General features: G+C 42.0%; 1 protein-coding gene across 2 annotated transcripts in view; it reads left to right on the plus strand.

Annotated features, from left to right (window-relative positions):
• MAGI3 (membrane associated guanylate kinase, WW and PDZ domain containing 3) overlaps positions 1-21295 on the plus strand; it is a 208003-nt gene extending 186708 nt beyond the window's left edge. The window contains exons 15-22 of one of the 2 annotated variants that reach the window (XM_045013204.1): positions 244-432; positions 7242-7427; positions 11240-11342; positions 13398-13524; positions 14131-14274; positions 17746-17884; positions 19585-19673; positions 20138-20274. In XM_045013204.1, coding sequence (XP_044869139.1) covers positions 244-432; positions 7242-7427; positions 11240-11342; positions 13398-13524; positions 14131-14274; positions 17746-17884; positions 19585-19634 — 938 coding nt within the window. In that variant the 3' untranslated portion in view covers positions 19635-19673; positions 20138-20274. Of the gene's footprint in view, positions 1-243; positions 433-7241; positions 7428-11239; positions 11343-13397; positions 13525-14130; positions 14275-17745; positions 17885-19584; positions 19674-20137 lie in introns of both variants that reach the window. The other variant, XM_045013203.1, reaches the window with a different exon arrangement.
• Positions 21296-22908: the final 1613 nt, after the last annotated feature.

Raw genomic sequence — 22908 nt, forward strand, 5'->3', positions numbered from 1 at the left:
AATATTAAACACTCCTATTTCACATTCTTAAACCTCTGTAGCAACTTCAGCCAAAAGTGTAAATGGTTCTACCCTGTATTCTGATTCCATCTGGTTTCAGTTGCCTTGTTAATAAGCCCCCAGTGGGAGGGGAGGTGCTTCTCCATTCTGTTAGTGATCTGATCATGTTTATCCTTGTAGTTAACCAGCTCCACAGCACTCTTACTGATTCTACCTTATACTTTATTTTTGTGGTGTTTGTAGGCGAGAAACAGCCAGAAGAGGAGGAGTCGCAGCTGCCCATTTCCACTCAAAATGGATCTCCCCGTCTGAACCGGGTAGAGGTCACAAGCAGACAGCCCCCAGAAGCCTATGATGTCCGGCTACAGCGGAAAGAGAATGAAGGATTTGGCTATGTCATCCTCACCTCAAAAAACAAACCTCCTCCTGGCGGTAAGGGCTGATGCCTGTGTGTTGGTGTCACCTGCTCCACTGATGCCTGACTGGGGGAAATTAATTGGTTTAACTCACAGTTCCTCCTTCCAAAGCTGCGAGTAGTTATTGCCTATAGCATTCAGGGCTGGGGACTCCCAGGAGATTCTTCTTTCCTAGGATGGTGTTTATTTTCCATGTCCAACCACCTACTGTGCTGTGATCTGTTGTTTCACTCGTCATACTGTTCACAACTTCAGCGGCTAAAGGCTAAGTCTGTCTCACTCAGAAAAGGGAATATGGTTTCTCTCATTTGTACGTTTTGTAGAAAGTTCTGCATGTGCAACAACTGAAGTGGGGGAGGGAAATCACTCCTTACCAGTACGGGGGCAGGGGAAGAGAGAGAGAAATGTATCCTTGTGATTGGCTGACTTTCAGAATGTGTAAGGTGGTCAGACTGTGATGAGTGTGGTAATGGATGCACAGGTGTAGTCAATGGTAAATGCAGTAAACAGAGGTTTGCCCACTTCTCATTTGGGGAATATGGAACTTAGTTTAGATTAGTATCAGAGGGGTAGCCGTGTTAGTCTGGATCTGTAAAAGCAGCAGAGTCCTGTGGCACCTTATAGACTAACAGACGTTTTGGAGCATGAGCCTGTCCAACGAAGTGGGTATTCACCCATGAAAGCTCATGCTCCAAAACATCTGTTAGTCTATAAGGTGCCACAGGACTCTTTGCAGTTTAGATTAGTTTACCCACTTTTTTTACTACCACACCACTGGATGCAGAGAACAAATATGCACACACGTACTCTTTACACTCTCTGTACAGCAGTGCCCAATAGATAAAATCAGCTAGTTAGTGCATGGATAAATCTCTTGCTAACAGAAGTATAGTTACAAACTTAGACCTGTGGCATCCATTCAGAGTGTGTAGCTTATTGGCCAGGTCTCTGGCTATCTCAGTATTTCGAAGAAAGCAATGGAGGAATTAGTCAGGAGAACATTCTCTATCTGCCTTGTGACATGTTACAAACTGGAGATATTATCCTAAGCAATGTAGCGTGTCTTAGGGTTCTAACTTGTGAATTTGTCTGATGGATCAGTTGCTAAGCTAAAGAGCTGAGTGGGCCACATGAAAATAAAGAAGGTATCTTGTAAGTAGCAATAAGAGACAAGCTGCTTGAGGGAGGCATCTGAAATTCTCCCTAATTAACGGAAAGATTTCTGACCCCTAGCACTAGAGTAATTTAAAAGAAGTGCCCATTCTTTAAAATCAAAAACATTTTTTATTGAGTGTGATCCTGGCTGCGCCAGACTCCCAGAGCCTTGCCAGGCAGCGGTTATTAACACCACCTCTGCATAGACAGATGTGCCTACCAAACTGCTGAACTTTATGAGATGACTTCCACACTCTACTCAGATACTTTTGGCCAAGATTTGAGTAGTTTGATTGTAAAATGAAAAGGGATGGTCAATCTATAACTAGGGCCATTGGCTGGCATTGTTCCCCTTAGTGAGAATTGGAGGAATGGGTCTGGTTCTCGGTTCATAGCGAATGAAGAGCTTACAGCCGGGCTGAGCCTTGTAACACAAAAGGGATGCCGGACTGCTCAGTGGATTTACCCAGGGCAAGTTACTTCCTTGTTTTTTTCTCCCTGAGATGTGGACACACAGGTATCTGTACCCCAGTGATCTGAAACACCTTACTTAAATCTCTTATGTCCCCTGCTTTCCCAGTAACTGCCCTAATGATCCCAGAGCACTTACTATAACAATGACTTGAATGTTTGTGTGTGCGGAAAGAGATGCCCTTTCTTCCAGCCCAGAAAATTTACATTGACATTTTGCTGTGCTTTATTTCTCTAAGTTTATTATACTGTGAAAGAGCAGAAATACAGACAAAAGCAGTGACTCTGAAAGAAAATCATTGTCTCATTATTTTGTTGAGTTTACATGATATATATTTTGACTTAGAATGATTTGAAGTCATGGCTAAAACAATGCATTTTTAATGAAGTTTAAAACAAAGTGCAAAGTATCAGCGAAGGTCGTGAAAGAGTGAACAGCTGTGGAGTTAAGTATTGCAACAGTACTAGCTCAGTACGCAGAGATGCTGACTTCTGTTTTATAAAATCGTGTGCTATAGCTGTGGGCCGCATGCGGCTCGCGTGGGCTCACTGTGCAGCCCGCGGGCAAGCGGCGGGGTGGGGCTGTCGGATTTGCCCAGGGCCGGTGCACCCATCTGGGATTTTTCCTCCCTTCCCCTCACACAGAGTGCAGCGTGGCTGATTGAGTGCCTGGGCCTGATTTAGCTGTCCCCATTGGCCTCCAGCAGGCAGAGTCCCTACCCCCGCGCCCCCCCCCCCCCCCGCATCCTGTCGCAGAGGAGGGGTTGTGTGCTTGGCAGCATGTTTGGTTGGCTCCATGTGGAGCCAGCAGCTGGAGCGGAGTGGTGGTAAGGGGAGTCCCGGGGGGGGGACAGTCAGGGAGCAGGAGGAGGGTTGGATGGTTGGAAGTTTGGGGGGCGGGCTGTCAGGGGCGGGGGTGTGGAGAGGGATCGGAGCAGTCAAGGGACAGGGAGCAGAGCCAGTAAGTGCCAAGCGAGGGGAGGGGCACCCGGCCTGGGCTCGAGCCGCAGCTTGAGGGGGCGAGAGGGGGAGGACTGGGCCAAGACCCCCCCCAACCCCTCTTCACAGTCCACTTCGAATTTAACGATCTTGAGTCATTTTGTATCATCTGCAAATTTGACCACCTTACTGCTCAACCCCTTTTCCAGACCATTTATTAATGTCTTAAAATGAACCCACTGAGAGATAAAACTGGGATATTTTACACAAGATAATTCATCAGTAGTTGTAACTCTACAATCCTGTGATGCTTTTCTCATCACAGGTAACTCTTACATAAATTATATTAAAAATGTAGGCCTTAAAAATGGGAGAAGAAGTTAAAGACAATACAATTAAATCTTTAAATGGAGGTAAAAATTGAGAGGCATCAATGTGTGCTCTTTATGGCAGATAACAAGTGTTTGCTAGCTTATTAATTACAAGCCTGAATGGTAAGTTAAGGTCAGGTTTCCGATGACTTTCAGAAAGTGTTCTGAGATTTGCTGTCATAGTTTGAAATCCTATTAAGTACATAATTCTGCACCCCTCTCTCTCCATTCACCATCCGTTCCCTTTCAGTGAAGCATGCCTGGGAGAGCAATTGCAATAAAGTTAGGAAGAGGACAGAGACACCTTCTCCCTCCACTGGGCTTTGGGTGTACATAAGGGATTTCAGGTGAAATTTCAGTTGTGACAGGAAGAGCATCAGTGACAGGGACAGCTGGAACCAATCGATCTTTGGTTACAGTCTAAGGTAGAAATGCGATTACTGCAAAGTATGTGCTGTACGTGCGGGGTTTTATGGGCAGCTGGTGCAAGAGCCATTGTGAGAGACTGTAGGGATCCATGCAGAGGGGAACCATCTTTGCTTCACCTTCAGGGATCCAGATAAATTAAAGGCAGCTCTGGTTGCATGGGAAGGCAGCACACTGACAGATGGGCTTTGATTTAACGGGAAGTTCCTCTGGCACCAGTGTATCGTAGCTCAGGCAGCACAATGAGCTGAGGTTTCTGTAGGCTTCCTACTGGTGCATTGGCCTCACGTGAGCTGTTGAGTGCAATTTGCTGTATTAACTTACAGATCATCAACCACCAACCTACAGTTTTCCATTAGCATCACTCCAGATCTTGCTAGTTGGTAGAGTCTGTGGGAGCTGCTAGGGAGTAGAAATACTGGCTGATCTCTGCCAAAGAGATGCCTGAAGAAAAGTATTGTATTTCTGAGATAAGGATGATCATATTTTGCTACCAGTGGAACTTTCCTCTGCCCGTTGGAAGCTTTTTAGTTCTGCCCCCTCCTATACCCAACCCATTGCGTGGTTCGGTCCTGGGAAAGTGACTAATGTGAATGAGGCCCTTAAAAATACTCTCCCTCTCCCTTACTTTCTACTTCCCCTTCTCTTTCCAGTCCCATTGCTTTGGCCCCTAAAGGAGTGTATTAAGGAGAGTGGCAGTAAGGTGAGCAGCCTGGATAATCTGAGCTGGAGGGCTGGTTAAAACTTACTATATGGAAAACACCAGGGGGTTATGGGTGCAGATCCATCTTGAAACCCAGAAATGCAGAAGTAGGAAAAATCTTTGTCCAGAACCTTTACTTCTCTGGCTCACCTTTGCATTCTGTCTGACTACACCCAGCACCACTGTCTTGAGCCACGTTCTAAAGTGAATATGTTGTCTGAAGGTTTTATTTTTCTTCCCTAGTGTACTCAGGTATTGCTGGGTATTTATACTGTACATGTCACAGGGTCAAAAAGCAATCTGTGTGCCTAGATTTGCCATTGCTGCATCAAGCTGGCTCTTTGTATCTATTCCTCCCTCCAAAGGATGCTTCAGTACTTTTAAGCAAGCAAGAAAGAAACCAGCCTCTTGCATATGGCAGAACAAATTGCTTCAGAGAATCCTGATGCATAAGATTTTATTCATTCCGTGCAGATGTGATCTGCTTCCTTTAAAGGTTTTCATTTAGGCATAATAATAGCTCTCATGTGCCAGGGGAAGGCTCTTAGTGGCTTTGCCTGGTTAATATTTTTCCTTCACTCTGCTGGATTTGCATGCTGCGTGGGTTTTTTTGTTGTTCCAGTGGATCTGTCATAGTTGGCTTGTTTATGTATAAGACTGTCTGGCAAGCTGTAATGAAGGGAAAATGACCGTGGAGATGGAAGTTTCTCAGAGTGTGCAGTGTAAAGCTGTTTGTAAACCTTGGACTTTGCACACTCCCTACGACAGCAGAGAGATACCTGGGAATTTGAAAAGGAACACACCTGTCCCCATGTATCCCAGACTGGAACTCCACACCATGGCATTGCCTGGTCCCGTGTGTCATTCCTGAAAGAGGCACGTTGGGGTCAGTCTGGTTACGAATGACTATGGCCAAGAGGAGGATCAGTCCAGGTCAAGTCTCCAGCGGTGTCTGAACAGTACAAATGCTCCTTGGTACCAGTGGGCTGGTAGGGTTCCCATAGTCACCCTTAGGATTCTGGAAAGTTTCACCCTTTCCTACTCAACTTCTCTTTTCTGTTTTTATGGTGACCCTCTTACCCACTCTGCGGTGATACCAGCAACCAGCTTCAGCAACCGATTAATCCACGCCTTCTTGATGCCTAGCTCCTATTGAGCTACTAATCAAAGGCATTATATAAGAACTGGGTGGTATTCCACACTGTATATACAGTGTGTTCCATAGAAATGCATACTTTTCACAATTTAACTTCCACTTTTTATTTGCTATAACATTATATTAGCCATAATGTATTTATGGATGGACTACCTTTCTTGAGATGCTCTGTAGGGCCACTGCCTTCTCCTCATTCACATCCCTCTAAAATCCCCCCTTTCACGGCAGTGTTTGTTTGCAAGACACGAATTGGCTGAGTGTGCCTCTTTCATGAGTACTTGGGGAATCCTCTATCTAATTTTTTTAACATTGATATTAAAACACTTGGTCAGTTGCCAAATACCTTATGTTGTTATCCCCCTTCCTTCCCTTATGTCTGTGTGTGTCTTTTAGATGATAAGGGACCATAGCTTCTCTCCTGTTCGCATGGCACCTTGCACATTGTGGAGAATCTAAAAAACACATTCCAGTAACGCCCCAATATCCTGTGTATAGATTGACATCCTGCTCGGCGCATCTGATGTAGCCCAAATAAGCCGCAAAGCTGATATATTTATTTTGTTCAATTCATTGGCACAAGTAAAATTTGTTTTAGATGAAAACCTTGTTAGAACTCAAATTTTAACAGTACACGACCCCTTATGACCTAATCTGTTTTAGTATAAAAACTGTACCCTGTACAGCCCACAGCAGGACAAATCAATGAGTGGGCGTCATTAACTGTTGGTTGCCTACTGACAGCCAGGCAGTGGTGGAAGTTGCTGCTGGCAGTTGTGCCACTTTGAGGAGGTTATTGGGAGCCACTTGGCCTATAATTTTACACCTGCTATAAATTGAAGGAGGCATGGTAGGAAATTTATTTTGATAACCTGTGTTTCATAATGGCAAACTTTAAGATTCTTTTAAGGAAGGGTATGCATAAGTAATGTTGTGTTTCTTGTAATCTGCCAGATTGGTGCACTAAGTAACAGCTTTGGAAGTGGAACCAACGATGCTTTACATCTCTCTCCATTTTATCTAGTTACAGGTTTAGCCACACAGAGCAGATCAGAGGAAGTCTTTTTTTCTCATTCCTCTGAACATTTTTCTGCTTACATGCATTCCTGTTTGTCTTGCAAATCAATGTAACAGGGTTGATTTATTGTCATTAGCTCTGATAGTGCCTCCTTCCATGTACGGAATGGAGAGAAAACTCTTCATGAAATTATATGATGCCCTGTTTTGCTAAGGCTCTTGATTTTAACTTGCTCTGATTTAAGGGTAATGAACCTTGGCTGCCAACAAAATGAAACACCACCATAAGATCCACTTCTTCTTAGTACTCAGACAGCCAGTATTGCACGGTGTATGGAATTCTCTATACCAACCCCACCTACTGCCTGTTGTTAGCCAGATTCAAACGTGCAGGTCACAATGACAATAAATAGCTAGTTCCTTTCAAGTTAGAAGCACTCCATGGTAGAGCCACTCTGATTTATTTGAGACAGTTAACAGCAATTGTTTACATTTGCAGTGCTTTATATAAATGAACAGTAACATCAGCTGCCTATGAACAAGTAAAATGTTTGCTGAAAAAGCTGACGTGCCTCTTCTTGGTTCCCTAGTGATTCCCCACAAGATCGGGCGTGTTATTGAAGGAAGCCCAGCCGATCAGTGTGGGAAGCTGAAAGTGGGAGACCGTATCTCAGCCGTGAATGGACAGTCAATCGTAGAGCTGTCCCATGACAGTATAGTGCAGCTGATTAAAGATGCAGGTCACGTGGTCACCCTGACTGTCGTTGCTGAGGAAGGTAAGGAAAATGCCTGCTTATTTCTCCCCAGTGCGGACACTAATGGTGGCACAGCCTGCAGGGTGGGGCGTGCTGCCACATGATCACCAAGTATTTCTGTAATAAAATAGCTGCAAAGCCCTGGATTCTGGTTTTATATCTTCTTAAGTTAACAAGCCGAAAAGGAGATATTATAAAGACATCAGAGGTTTTAGGAAAATAATCTATCTAGTGAGTGATGGACTGTGAAGCTCATTTTGTTAGCTTGATGGAAGTTGGGCACAAGTGCAGAGGAGTGAGGGAGGGGAGACAGATGCAGAGATAGTTTTATTGAAAAGACAAGATTCAGGCATTATGAGAATCAGTGCTGTGGTATGGAGATGCCTCCACAGAAATCAGAGACACACTGTTCTGGACAGGAAATATTCCCCATCCAGCTCTAGCACTTCTTCGTGTGAAAGAGATCTGATCCTTCAAGTTTTAGAAGGGGGAAGAAATTACTGCACTCTGGGATGCTAGTGAAAAGTTGGGTTGAATGTTTTTACCTTACTTGGCATCCTAGAGTTCTTCAGCAGGAATTCACATCAGGAGAGCCCCTGCCCGAGAACTGAAAGGTAAGTTCCTACGGTGATACTGCCTGTGCAAGCCTAAAGAGGCATTGCCAATAGCTGGGGCAGCTGTGCCTCAGGGGCACTATTACTGAACAGAAGTCAAGCCTGTGAAATATCCAGTTCTTAGACGTGCTGCCCTGCTGGACATTGTCAGTGTTTTCCTCTCACTCTGTGAAAATGCACACATTTGCCTGATGCTGCATTTCCGGTACACAATGGACACAATGTTCTTCTAAAGATACATTTGGAAAAAACTTGCATCCTGTCACTGTTTTTTCTGCAAAGCCTCTCAGGTTGCTAGCAAATTCAGTGCACAAAACAGTGAAATCCTCTAGGCAGCAAAATGAATATTTGTGATGCCAAAGTCCCACCTTCAGAGACACGATTTTCTAACGAATGCTCCCATGCCACACTGCTCTCAATATATTGTTCCCTACACAAACAGTTCGCTATAAATATGTAAAATCCAATCATTTGGAGAGAGCTTTTTTCCAGCACTGCTTACCATTGCATTTTTCTGGATTGCTGCTTGTAGATTTTAATTAAAGTTGCTATAATTATTTTGCCAGTAAGATGGGTTTCTCCACTCTTAAATAATAAATACGTAAAACCAGCATGTGGATAAAGCCAACAAATGATCCCCTCTCATTTCACGTTCATTGCAAATATTTAACATGGTATCTTGGCCTTTCATATAGAATATCAAAGACTTAATTTACCTGCTCATTAATGCTTGAAACATGGAGGCTCTTTTTATTTATAAAATCCATTATATTTCAATGGAGCTTTCATTTTTATCAAATCTAATTCATTTCAGGCCAAAGGGATGCAGCTCAAAGCAATCACCCTGCCTTTAATGCAGCTGAAGTTTAAGTTGAGGTTGCACTGAAGTCCATTTCTATCTAGTTTTTAATCAACCTTGTCTCTGAGATAAATTGCCTCTGCCATTAATATCTGAATATAACACCCTTTTCTCACACTCTGTAGAAACACTGATCTTAGCTTTTCTCCATTGCTAAATCATACGGAATTTGCAGATAAAATTCAGAGTTAAAACATGGACCTGAGCGAGAATCAGTGTTGGGAAAAAATGTCAGTAATAGATTATAAAACCAGCCCAAAGTGACCAATAGGAGAAGCCATGTTGCTTGGAGATTTCTATAAATGTTTGGAGGAAATACAGAAATCCATGTTGCTCATAAACAAGAGTAAATTACTGCTTCTAAAATAATCACTGGTTTAAGCTTGGGGAATGTAGTTCAGCTAATAGCACAGCTGCAGTGAGCACCAAGTTCCAGCTCACAAAATACTAGGCAGGTACTATCCTCCTTAGAGCAGTCAGACCCTGGGGAAAGCCAGTGCAGACATTAGATCATGCAGACCTCTCAATCAGTTACACACTCTGGGAAGCAGGTTGGGCTTTATAGGGTTGGCCATCTGGCTACTGCTGCCACTAGTTAGTTGCATTGTGGGTAACACTGAGGGGAGAGAGAAATACCCATTTAGCCAGAAGCTATTCAGAACAATAGTGCTCGAGCCCTGACTGACTTTGCTGTTCCCCAGTGCATCTTCTGTGCTGACCTCTTAGATTGGCAGTGAAAATGCTACAATGCAATTCTGATCCCTCCGCTACTCCCCTCCAGCTTTCACAAATGTGTGCTCTTTTCTTTTCATCCTTTGTCCCAATAGTGTCTCTAATTCTTGAATAAGTGAATTCTGCTCCATGCTCCAGAAGACATTCTACAACAGCCTCAGCCGTGTACTAACCAAAAACATGAGAGAGCAGGATGAGTGGAGGAGCCGAGAATTCATGCAGACAGATGGCCTTTTTCTTACCTGTGCTTATTAACTAAAACTTTGAATGTACGCCAGGAGTAAATGTTGACATTTGTCTCTGGGGGGGGGGACCTCTTCAAGGCATGTCCTAGCAACATTGCAGGGTCTGGTATAGCTGAGAAATGCTGCAATCTAATGTAATAATCTGTACTGAGAAGCAGTAATATGCTTTCCTTTACCTCAAGGTGCATAATTACTTGTGTTTTTCAATTATTACCCAGAAATGCATTTACCTAACACACACCTAGCGACACTGGGCTGGAATGTCTGTGAGACTTTCCATTATAAGAACTTATTTTCAGAGTTTGTAACTGAACTATAAATGTTCATTCCTGATTGAAGTTGCCCTTTAGGGTTTCTGAGTGCATTTTGGTGGAATATGGTTTGCTCTGCTGTTTGAGTGGCAGTCACTTTGTATTTCAAAACATGATGAGGTTTTTTGTAAGTCATTTGATCAGACACGTACAGTAAATGTGTTTTCTGTGTTGGCGATAGGTTCGCTTTGTGAAGGCTACTAAGAGGGATTTTGTTAAAATACCATTATAGGTAAATTGCCTGTTAAGGCTCTTTGGGGGGAGGGAGAACGTTCTGATATTCCAGTTCTGATTAAAATATTGAATGGACTAGTTCCTTTAATACAGCTTCAGGAACCACTGCTGACCTTTCCCTGAGAGTTTGCCTGTGATAGATCTTCTCCACCATGGATTAGCAGATGTGACTGTCAGTACTGCCTCCAGGGGCCTGGCTGGGTTGGGCTCAAACCCTGTTCACAATGGAGCTGGAGTAGGGGTGGGGCAGGCATCATGCTGATCTTTCTGATTATTTGTTAAATCACCATCAAATACTGTGGGGAGGATGATCCGCCCTGTGGATCTGTTTAGTTCTGACACTGCTCCTGCCTTTACCAGGTTACACACAATCTACGTGTCTGTATGTTTGATTCACCAACTTAATCTGTGCTGTCATTCCTAGAATAAAGTAGTTTAGTTTAGCAAAAAGTTCCTCCATTGGGAGGATGAACTTCACCCAATACTCTGATTTATGGAACTGAATCTAGAAATCTCCACTTCTCCTCATCAGCGCAGCATCAACTTGGCATGTTACCGTCATCCAGCACAGAAGTATTGTGTGTGCTTGGCTGTGTGGCTCAGACCTGCCCAGTAGCTTATCCTAAGGAAAATGGAAATTCTGTTTCTCCTGAAATTTTAAATTAAAAGCCCTGGGTTCTCACTCTGGGCAGCTGACCACAAGAGCTGCTGTTTACCTAGAAGAATCAGAAATGCTCAGAACAGCAATTCACTCACTTGTGCTGTTTACTCCCCTTACGCCACACGGTGTATTTTTAGAGGTCTGTCTGTCTAATTCTGTTTTGTTTGACTTTATTAGAGCACCGTGGCCCCCCTTCAGGAACCAACTCTGCCAGACAAAGTCCAGCCCCACAGCACAGACCTATGGGAACAACACAAGCCAACTCTGCAACAGCAGACAGGTATGATGCCTTTCAGAAGATGGGAACCAAAAATGAACAAAGAATGAGCCTGGCTGGTGTGGTACCCAAGGATGACTTAGGCTGGGGCTGTATCCGTGTGCAGAAGTGAGGGGAAGGAGCAGCACCCAGCTGTGGGTCATGTTCCCCATATCCTGCAGCAAGCCCTCATCTCAGTGCACGGGAGCATCATCCGGGCATTGCCCTTGACTGTAGCTAAAAAAGGCACACATGCGCCATCGTTCTGGGTACCTAACAAGGACTTTAAATTGTGAGGAATTGTTGCCTCAGTAATTCCTGTATCAGCCTGGCCCTTATAATCTCATGTAACTGTTAGTGTCTTTGGCATACGTTGTGGGGAACTGTAATTAATACACAGATTTTGCTCACTCATAGCTGAAGACTATTCCTGTTCAGCTACAGAAGAGGGTGTCTACTGAAGGGGTTGAGGACTAAGCTGGATAAGTTTATGGAGGGGGATGGTATGATGGAATAGCCTAATTTTGGCAATTAATTGATCTTTGACTATTAGCAGTAAATATGCTCAATGGCCTGTGATGGGACACTAGATAGGGTGGGATCTGAGTTACTACAGAGAATTCTTTCCTGGGTGTCTGGCTGGCGAGTCTTGCCCACATGCTCTGGGTTTAGCTGATCGCCATATTTGGGGTTAGGAAGGAATTTTCCTCCAGGGCAGAGGCCCTGGAGTTTTTTCACCTTCCTCTGCAGCGTGGGGCACGGGTCACTTACTGGAGGATTTTCTGCACCTTGAAGTCTTTAAACCATGATTTGAGGACTTCAATAGCTCAGACATAGTTTTAGGGGTTTGTTACAGGAGTGGGTGGGTGAGATTCTGTGGCCTGCATTATGCAGGAGGTCAGACTAGACGATCATAATGGTCCCTTCTGACCTTAAAGTCTATGACTCTGTCTAGGAGAAATTGAAAGTGTCATTCTTGTATGGCTTGGCTGTTCAGGGACCCGATAAATCAGGAGGCAGATATCTAAGACCAGCTCTAATCAGAGATGATACTCCATCCCTTCAGCACTTTTCTCAGACCAAGGGGTGATTACTTATGAGTGGAAATCACCCAATAAGACCCCAATCAATAAATGGTTTATGAGATCCCGGGAGATGCTGTCAATGGGGAAAGTATTTACAGGCATACTCTGTTTCACAGCCAATGTATCAATTATGTACCACAATGAATGGATGGACATGCTGGGTTTTTCACCTGTTTTTCCCATATTAGCATTACCTTTATTACATTAATAATTCAGTAGTACCCTACTTACCCTGGGCACTACTGCAGGTAGCTGTTTGGATGATCTTTTCTTACCTGCTTTCATTAAAATGAACATTTAAAAATTAGATGCTGTCACTGCACAGTTTAAATCCATTCATAGCAGTTATGTGGCCTTTTTCTGGATGGTGCACACTGATTTTTTTTAATCATTGTGATGATGCCAAAGAGTCTGGGATTAAATCCTCAACAGTGATTCATTTCCTGGATTTTGCATGTTTGTTACATTGCTCAGAAGCACCTGATCATGTTCTGTCTGTGTATAAATTGGGGACACTTCATGCTCAGGATAAACTAAGCATTATATACTGTCGAAACTGTCTCACCTGTGAGGGAAGTATGGGAAGAGAGAAGGGTTCCCTCCAAATGAGAACAGAGGGTAAGACTGAACTGCTATTTTTTGTATTCTTTATAATCCTTGGGTTCACAGAAGACCCTAGTGTCAGATGTCCCTAACTCGGGAATGAAATAGCTGATGCAACTCCTTGTGCCAACCAACAGACTGATAATTGATGGTCAGCTGTTGATGTGCTGCAGTAGGTTAAGGTTATAAATTACAGATGATGAAGAAACAACTGTTAAATACCCTTTTAATTGTCTAAGCTTTGCATAAGAAAACTATATTTTTGTACAACTGACATGTTTCTTGCTGGTCCATCCAATAGTAACTATTAGCAAGTCATTGCTGCAGATTCATTCAGTTTCTATGTAAATATGACATGAGTAACTTAACCTTTCCTTCCATCAATTTGCAGGGGAGTCACAGAAGATGAAGCTGGAAGAGAACTTTCCAACAGTTACAGGCTTCCCTGGCCTGAGCACAAGCACTTGCCCCAGCCCGATGGTGGCGTTCTCTCCATTGTAGGCAGCCGTCCTTCTCAGGTAGACACCTATCCTGAGGAGCCAAAAGACTCTGCAAGATCCTGGTGGTACTGAGGCCCTAAAACTCAACTGCCACTGACATCTGTATGCTAATAGTCTAGGATAACCTTTCCCTTAGGAGATATGGTGTTGAGAAGATATTCTTTGTTATGAATGGGCTGACTAGGCATGTGTCAAACAGTAGGGAGGATGTTTTGCTAATACTTCATATTTTAATGTTGTTATAAACTTAGTCTAGTTTAATATTGCTGATCATTAAAGTTATAAAAGAAACAACAAACCTTTGAAACAGAACTACTGTAACATCTTGGGAACGTTCATACATATTTAGGAATTTTAGAATTAAACTGCTCTACAGATTTTGGCTGGGTATAACTCTGCCTCATACCGAATCATATGATGTGAGTTTGTGACAAGTCAAATTCAATTGCATGTTGCACTTAATTGAAACCACATCCCTTCATAGCTGTGTATTAAAACCTGCCTAGTGTGTGAAACTGAAGGGATTTCTCTGGTTTTATAAAATATCTTTCCTGAAAATGTAGGGGAAACTAACAAACGTTAAAATTCCTCAGTCCACAATTCTTCATCTTGTTTGTTATGCAGAGTCTTGGCTGTTCTCCAGTAGAACTGGAACGAGGCCCTCGGGGTTTTGGATTCAGTCTTCGCGGAGGAAAGGAGTATAACATGGGCTTATTCATCCTTCGACTTGCTGAGGATGGGCCTGCTATCAAGGATGGAAGAATTCACGTGAGTGTCAGAGATCACTGATGAATTCAAATAGGTTGGGTTCCTCAGGATGTTAATGACCCAGTCAAAGAATTTGCTTCCCTGTAAGTGGTTAGTGTCTCCCTGTACACACACAACAGTTATTTACACTGCTGCTGGTCTAAGAGTTATAATTGCAGAGAGGTAGCAAACTGTTGATAGTTGTAATGTTTCAGGAAAGAAAAATCCCAGCAGCATGTTAGGGAGAAAGAACACTGCTCTCTGCACCACTGCCACTCCCCAAGAAAGCTGGACGCCATCTACTCTAAAGACATACTAATAGATGTTTCCCACAATGAATTCTTCTCTATAGACAGTAGTTTGCCAGAATGAGTGGTTTTTAGAAGCCCAGACTGGAAATAGCACAATGAAATGCAAGTCTGTTGGAAGGTTCTCAGAGTCCAGGTAAATGGGGGTTTGTGAGAGCACCCAACCTTTGTGTTTATGCTGAGCTTTCATTGTTCAGCATAAAATTTTAAAATGTTTCCAAACCAAGTGCCTTCCCTACCGACATATCCTAATGTTAATTCTTGTGTGTCATGTCTAAGAATCCCACTGTTTAAATATTGTCTCCTAAACAAACCAAGTATATGCAAAGGGTGAAGGCAGCAGCACAACAGTTGGAGACCAAACACAGTTCTTTAATTACTGTCCATAAAATGACTTTTTACTGGCTGGAGCACGGAACTGAGAATCAGGAACTCTTAGTTCTGATTCCATTCCTGCCAGTGACATGTGGTCTGGCCCTTTACACAAGTCACTTCACCTCTTTCTCTGTCAGTTTTGTAGTCTGCAAAGTGAAAGCAGTAATCGACTACTTTTGAGAGCTGATATCAGGCTTAATTGGATGCAAAATTCAAAGTGTTAACTTTTATTGTGCTAATTCTTAACATTTACAGTTATTAGTTTTTCTTATGCTTGGGAGATTGCTTGAGTCTTATAGTGCTGCTTCTGTTTTCTCTTGTACTGCTCTTTCAAGTGCGGTTATGCTAAGCTCCAGACCTTGGCATTCAAGTCACCAGCAACTGAAGACTTCCCAGCTGCAAATCTTGACTTTCACTGGAGAAATTTCACAGCAATAAACAGACTCGAATGTATACAATTCCCTGAATGCTTGCTGTATTCAGCTTTATAAATTCCCTATCTATCGGGGACGCATAATATAACTCTTTAGGCTCTGTTCTCAGAAATGACATCAGCACACTGATCTGCTTTCTCCTGTGGATTTTCTGTGCCAAAGAATGAGTGGGCTGTAGGGTAAATTTGACTGGGGGGTATTCATAATAAAACAAATTTCAAATATTCATCCTCACACTGGAGCTCATCTTTCTTTCATTTATACTTCTTATGATATTTGCATTTCTCCAAAGATCTGGTTGGCCTGGCCAGATATTATGTAATAAGATCTCTTCCTCCTCCCAACAGATAGAGAGAGGAAAACAAATCTGTGGTGGCCTCCCTGTTCCTCTTCTCAAGCACTTCACCTGGCTGATCACACTCAGTTCTTTCCTGTCTCCCTGCAGGTGCTGATCACCTTCTGGTCAGCTAAACTAGGGGATGCGTTTTGTTCACGGTTAGTGGTTTTAGCAGGGCTCCTTCCACTGTAGCAATCTGTCTGGAGCAGCCCACTGTTAATCTGCTTCCTGCCCCTGCTGGAGGCAGGTATTGTTCCATTTCAGAGCTCCATGCTGACTGACTTACATAGAGGGTCCAGTCTTGGCTAGGCTGTTTCCCAGAGGACATCAGTGAATTAGCTGGGTGCCTGGCACTGTATGGGAGAGGCATATTCAGCTTGGTTTAAAATGTTGTTTCCATGCTTGAAGCAGTAACAGTTTCACACCAGAACTACAGTACCCTGAAAAACAAGTTCATAATGGGACAGCCTCATTTCCTGTGCCCTGGCAGCGGGTATGTGCTCCCCTCCAGCCCTTGAAAGGGAAAAAGCTGGTGAATTTGCTTTCCATGTCCACTGGGCTGATCATGCCTATACACTGATAAAATTGGGACCTATCTATCCTCATGGTGCAGGTCCACCAGTGGTAGCAGCAATGGAAGCACTAGTATAGGCAAACACCTGAGTCCTGTCTGTACCAATGCCTCCCCTGTTGCTACTGCCATTGGAGCCATACCCCACTGGAATCTTGAGTCCTGAGGGCCAGCAAGGCCTAAGCGGTGTCATTATTATACTCCATCTCCTTCATGGCACCTGACTCTCTCTTGCAAGGCACACTTCTCATAGCTTCTCATGTTGCAGAGGTCAGCGGGATGAATAGAATTAATGCTCATAACAAAACAAACAGTGACGTCAATGAAAGCTGTGGGAGCAGGTTGTAGACTCTGGAAACAGGAGCTACCTCTAGATTCTCCCTGGCCAGGGCAGAATGTCTCTGTGCCTAGATAAGCTTGTTCACGATTCTCTGCTGTCCAGTTTTTCCCAATTCAACCACAGAAATGGCCATAGGCCTTTCCCAGTCCCAATTTAAATAATACTTTCGGAGGGAGCTTTTCAGATACTGACAGACAGGAGCTCTAATAACCCAGTTTGTAGATGGTAAAACAGCACCTTTATCCTGTGTTTTCCCGAATGGTTTTGTGTCCTCCTCCTGGTTCATTTATTATTGTATTAGCTCTCTGTGATCACAGGGTTCTATGTGGGACTGTTACCTTCTTCAGTAGCATTTTATGTAACTGATCTAAGTAAGATATGTGCTCTTTAAACTGCAACTTTTATGCAGTAGTGACACCTAATGGAAAATCAGTTTAATTGCAAGATGGATCTCATGCTCTTTCATGGGTTAGAATCCAAATGCTTTCTGATATTCTGACATCCATTATCCGATACGTTTGTTAATTTGCATCAGAGTCCTTAAAGCTGGTATCTCACTAGTCAGGAACGAGCTAGTATTGTCATACAGTGAACTCTCTCACTCAGAATAATAAAGCCTTTCCTTTATGGGAAACCTACGGGCAACCCTCTCGGCTATATTAATATAAGGGTGTTTGGCGGTTTATTCATTTTAGAGTAATTACCATATGCCTTATAACAATCTATTTAAGCATCTACACAACTTGATTAAGTATCTTCATGGTGCACGTCTTTATATCAGAGCATCAACAAATTACTTTTATGGAGTGAAGTTGTACTCAAGAACATGGATGTATTAAACATTTATCAAATGGAAAATTCAAGTAACCCGAGCCCTTCAGTGAAGCCAGCTTGGCAGAATATCTACATGAAAAATTCACTGACCAGCCAGATGGTTGAATTATATTAATTTTATATGTTAGTGGCTGTAGGAGAGTAGTGCTAGAGCTGAGTGGGTTTCAGATAATGGAAGGGACTAGGGAAAAGGAAAGCTTTGCTTGAGCGACGGCTTTGCCTATATTGCATAAGAATCCAGTTACAGTAGCAGTGCTTGATGAAGTTTAACCTGGCTGGTATTGTCTTTTCAGGTTGGTGACCAGATTGTTGAAATCAATGGCGAACCTACCCAAGGTATCACTCATACACGAGCCATTGAGCTGATTCAAGCAGGAGGAAATAAAGTTGTTCTTCTTCTGAGACCAGGGACTGGCTTGATACCAGATCATGGTAAGTTACAGGTTGTGCCAATTTGTCCGGAGGGGATGCGGGGAAGGTGGTAAAAAGAAATGTGTGTTGACGAATGTCTAAAGAGGTTGGATGCTGTTGTGCATGCACTAAAGCTACTTAGCAATATCCTTCCATTTCTGCTGACGTTCAAACTGCCTGTTTTCATACAAACACAAATAATGTGACCAGAAAAAAACCAAATCTGTTGCCATGTAATAGTTATTTTACTGGAAAGACAACACAAAATGTAATGTTATTGCAAGTATTCTTTAGGCTGTGTTTTGTTCTGATGATCCCATCCATCTCCAGCTTGATTTCTGTGCTCCTCTACACATTATAATTAAAGACACAATTTGCTTTTACACTTGAATAAAATTTCATATGGTATAGGGCTTCGGTCAAGATTATTTTTGTGGTGCTTCAGTTTCTCTTATGAACTTAAAATTATAAATTTTTCAAAAACAAAACTTCTGAAAGAGTGAAGGTTTTGCTCTTGGAATAGAAAACTTTCATTGTGACACTTGTTTTTTGCATATAAGGCAGCAAAGCACAAATCCAGAAGCAAATTGCTTGGGCAGAAATGCTTGCAAGAGCTTCAACTGAGTTCAACTGCAGGGCATGAGCCAAAATCAAAACCTATTTGTGGCTGCCCCAGGCTTTCAAAGCAGAGCATTTTGAGAGCAAGAGAATTTATTCCTCCCCATGCCAATTATATCCTTTTAACCCTTTGCTGCTGCTGTCAGGCTTTTGACAGGAAAATATTTAAACCGTGTAAGGATCTTTCTTTTGGCATAACAGCTCTGTAGTAAAATTGGCAAGGTTAGATACAGAGCCACTTTCCCGCTGTAAAAGCCTATGACTTTTGTAAACAAATTAAAATCGGACAACTTGAACCTTCAAGCACAGTGTAGCCTATGAAAGTTTGAAGCATTCTGTTATATGCAGGCAGGAATCGACCTCCACTTGAGATGAAATTGCTCAAAAATGTTTCTTCCTATATTTTTCCCTTCTCCCCAATGAGCTGGAAAATAACTTCACACCATGGTCCTCAAATACACTGCACAGTTCCATCAGAGCAAAGAATCTCTGAACTACAGGAAGACATATTGTCTTGTTTTTATCCTTCAGGTTAGATCCCCTCAACTGGCTTCTATTGAGATCACATGCATCTCCTACTGAGTTAGCCCTTATGCTCATAAGGCTTGGGGTTAATTAGTATTTTGAAAACTTAAAATAGATCTCCTGAGGTACTGCTGAATTTTTAGGCTAGGCTCGACTCTAAGTGTGGTTGTAAACCTTTACCCTTTTGTCTCCTCTAAAAATATTAAACACATCTGTGCCTAAGAAAGAGCCACTCAATAAGTGAATTCCAGCTCTCTCTCTAGTGCCAGTAGGTATTTAAGCTTACAATAACAAACCTAAGAGATCTGTTTTGCTTTTTCATGCAGTCAAATATTTGGCACAGAAGTGTGCTGCACTTCATCATAATAGCAGGCATCAGTAATATTCCATATCTCCCTCCCTGAGCTCTGCCAGGCCTAAGTGCAGTAATTTAGAGGGGAGGAGGGTGGCTCTTCCATACTATCACTATGTTGTCTCTTGTATTCTGCATTTGAATCGTACACATCTAATGACATCTTTTGCTTTCTGTGATTTTTTTTTTGGTATATAGTCCTGGGCTTTTTCTCTTCCTCATTCAGGTCTGGCTCCTTCCAGTTTGTGCTCCTACATGAAACCTGAGCAACATTAAGGCTTTCAGTGCTTTTCTTGGTCTTTCCTTAAAGACTTGGTAAATCTGCATGTCTTGTGATTCACTTTTTTTTTCTTTTGAAGTACAACACTATAAATAATAACCTCACCTTCTCCCTGTTTTCAGTTTTCTTTTGGCATCAATTGCAACAGTGTAGGGAAAAGATTTTTAATTTGTGATTCTGCTACACGAGGCCTACAGCTATGCTAAACCTCCACATTCAGTTAATGCAAACCTCACAAGCCCTTACCAGCCTCGAAGATCTTACCAACATCCTTAGCTGTATTTTTCCAAAAAATTGTTAGCTGTAAACTTAAATTTTTAGCTCACGGAAAAGTGAGGAAATCTGTTTTGTTTAGTGTGTGTTATGTAATATAATGTAAAAGTTTGCTTTAAAAAACTGGTGTTTAGATCATATTTTGGAAGTTTATTACATTTAGATAAATGTATGAATATTGGTTAAATGATATTTTTGTCGAACCATTCTGCTTCTTCACTTCCAGGTGATCAAGATAGTTTTAATCCATCATCCTCAAATATAATATATGATGAACAGTCACCATTACCCCCCTCTTCGGTATGTGATTTACCAGTACTGGAAGAAGCTTTAGCAAATGTTCACATATCTGAGAAACTGGAAGAAGCTAAAAACACTGTGCCTGACAAGAAAAGCACTTTAACTGAAAACCAGACTGAGCTGAAGCATCTGTCTTCTATCCAGAAGCATATGAAGAGATGGGACCAGCCTACCAGTTTAGGGTATAAGCTGTCAAAAAATAATTTAGAATTAGTAACTGATGACATCATTAGGAGAGACAGATCTGAGAGTCCAAAAAGATTGGGCACATCTGCGGAATCGCAGCAAGTGGGGCTCCACAGTCCAAGGAAAGGTGAGAGACAAAACACACACAGCAATCTCTCAGACCAGTCCGAGCATCCCAGTAGAGGTGAGAATACACACTCAGAAATCCATTTAAAAGAAACTTTGAGAGGAAACCAAGGCAGATCTGTCAGTCCCCAAAAGCATCCCAAAAAAGAAGAAAGTGGGGACAAATCAGACAAGTTACTAGAGACTCAAGATAAAATAGCTGGTGGTGGTGATATTGAGACTATTGAGCTGTTCAAAGATGGAAATGAAAAATCAGGAGTAACACAGCAAGACACAAAGCAGAACATTGCTGGAAAGAATAAGAAGTGGTCTCAAGAGAGAAAAAAACCAAAAGTGGATGAAAAGACTCTTCCACTAAATAAGACCAATGAGCCTAGGAGAAAAGTAGATGAAGATGAAAAAATAAAGAAAGCCAGTGCTGGAGAGCCAAGTTCTAGCAACTTCAAAACTGCAAGTCTTTCTGATGTTTCACAGCTTTCCAAGGAAAAAAAAAGTAGGCTTGAAACACAAGATCCAGTTATTCTGAACAAAGACCACACAGAAAAAGACTTGGAGCCAACTGATGAAACCAAAGATGATGGAATTTCAAAAACTGAATGCAGCTCTCCAGTCAAGAAAGCACCAATAACTCCTGGACCTTGGAAGGTACCAAGTGCAAGTAAAGTCACAAAAGCAACAGGTGTCACTGAAAAACGGGTTTGACTGACAAACATTTTTAGAACATGTTTTAATCAGGTTTCTAATATGGTCAATTAAAAGCATCTTTTTTTCCACAAAGTTGTCATTTTTCAGAAACTAACTCGAGGCTGGACAGTATGTTTGATCTTAAACTTAATTAAGCTGCATGAAGGACCTTTCGGATTGCTTGTAAGCAACTCTTCCATAAGCTGCTGTCCCCTCATCCTTTTGAAGGCAGTGTCCTGCTGCTCTCTCAACATTGCACTGCTAAGGCTTTCTCAGATAGTATTGTGAGATTCTGAACAAACTTTCTTAATGCCTGTATTGCCAATGTGATCATGACTCACTACTTCTTCTTGTGCCAAGTTATCTACTGTAGCCAATCAATTTCATCCTCCTTGTACGTTTTTCCCAGACACAGCAAAGCCAAGATTTTGTTTGAAAATAGCTATTTTCTCAAAGGCATGTCGCATGTTTATATAGGGGAATAATTCGAGTTCTCACAACTTCAGTAAGGAGGTGAGTGTGCTGGTTCTATCAACTTTAGGGCAGCAAATGAGCCACTGATGCTGCCCCACTGGCTTCTTTTCTTAAAAGTTCCTAATACCTAATGTGACATTTAAAGAGAGAATTGCATTTTGTTCTGATCTGTGGGGTCAGTTTTGCTTTCTATTAGCATAGCAAAACAAAATGTTTTAATATGCTTAGTTCATTTAAGGTAATTATAGTAACTATCTGCGTGCAAACAATTTTGAAGACTAAGTGGTGAAATCATGGCCCTGTTAAGTTACAAAAATATCCATTGACTTCAGCGGAGCCATGATTTTACCTTGTCAGTTCTTTAGAAATAAGGAATGGACTTGGTGCTATGCTTTCAACCTCCCTCTGGTACTGTATGTCAAAGCACCACATACTGTATGTTTTAAAAACACGTGGAAATGTCCCATCTTTACTTGTAAAACTAAAAATTGATATGTAAAAGTAGTATTTGAAACAGCAAATCCTGCTGTTGCGAACACAGACAGAACCAACCACCACCAACAGCTTCTTTTAAAAGTCCCTCTGACCTGTGCCTACTATTAGAAGTCTCCTGTGTTTTATTTGTGTGTAATTGCTTTTGGTTGAGTGAGAAACAGATGACATACAGGGTACATGAGACTTAATATCTATTGTTTGGGCTTTAATATGTATTTAAATAATGTTGAGGAATGTTAACAGAAGATATTTTTATAGCAGTCTGCAGAAATTTCATGGATTGATTTACTCAATAGCATTCTTAATGGATTTGATTTCCTGACCTGTGCTAGGTTTTCAATGACTGAAAATAAAAAACAGTAAAAGGAGCTGGGCCAGTTCACAAAAGGAGAAGAAAAAAGGTAAGGAAAGTCAAGATCAGTTGCTGGACCCTCATGTTAAACTAATCTGACTTGCTCATTAAAAACGTAACTGAGCAGCTGCTAAGTTGATTAGCCTCACTAAGCTTAAAAGAATCAGTTCTGACTTGAAGCTAGACACTTTTGAAATAGACAACTACTGAGCAGCAGGCTTAAATGAACAGTTCTAAAATAAACAGATTTTAAAGCACATCTGAACTGCCCTCTGCTGCTTCACATTTTATGAATCCATCAATTTGCTGTAGCATAAACTGTACAAATCCTCAATATTGTAGAGCTTGACTGTGAACATATTTGAGTTAGCCTATGTAGA

This window comes from Mauremys mutica, chromosome 4 (assembly GCF_020497125.1).
Source record: "Mauremys mutica isolate MM-2020 ecotype Southern chromosome 4, ASM2049712v1, whole genome shotgun sequence".
NCBI lineage: Eukaryota > Metazoa > Chordata > Testudines > Geoemydidae > Mauremys > Mauremys mutica.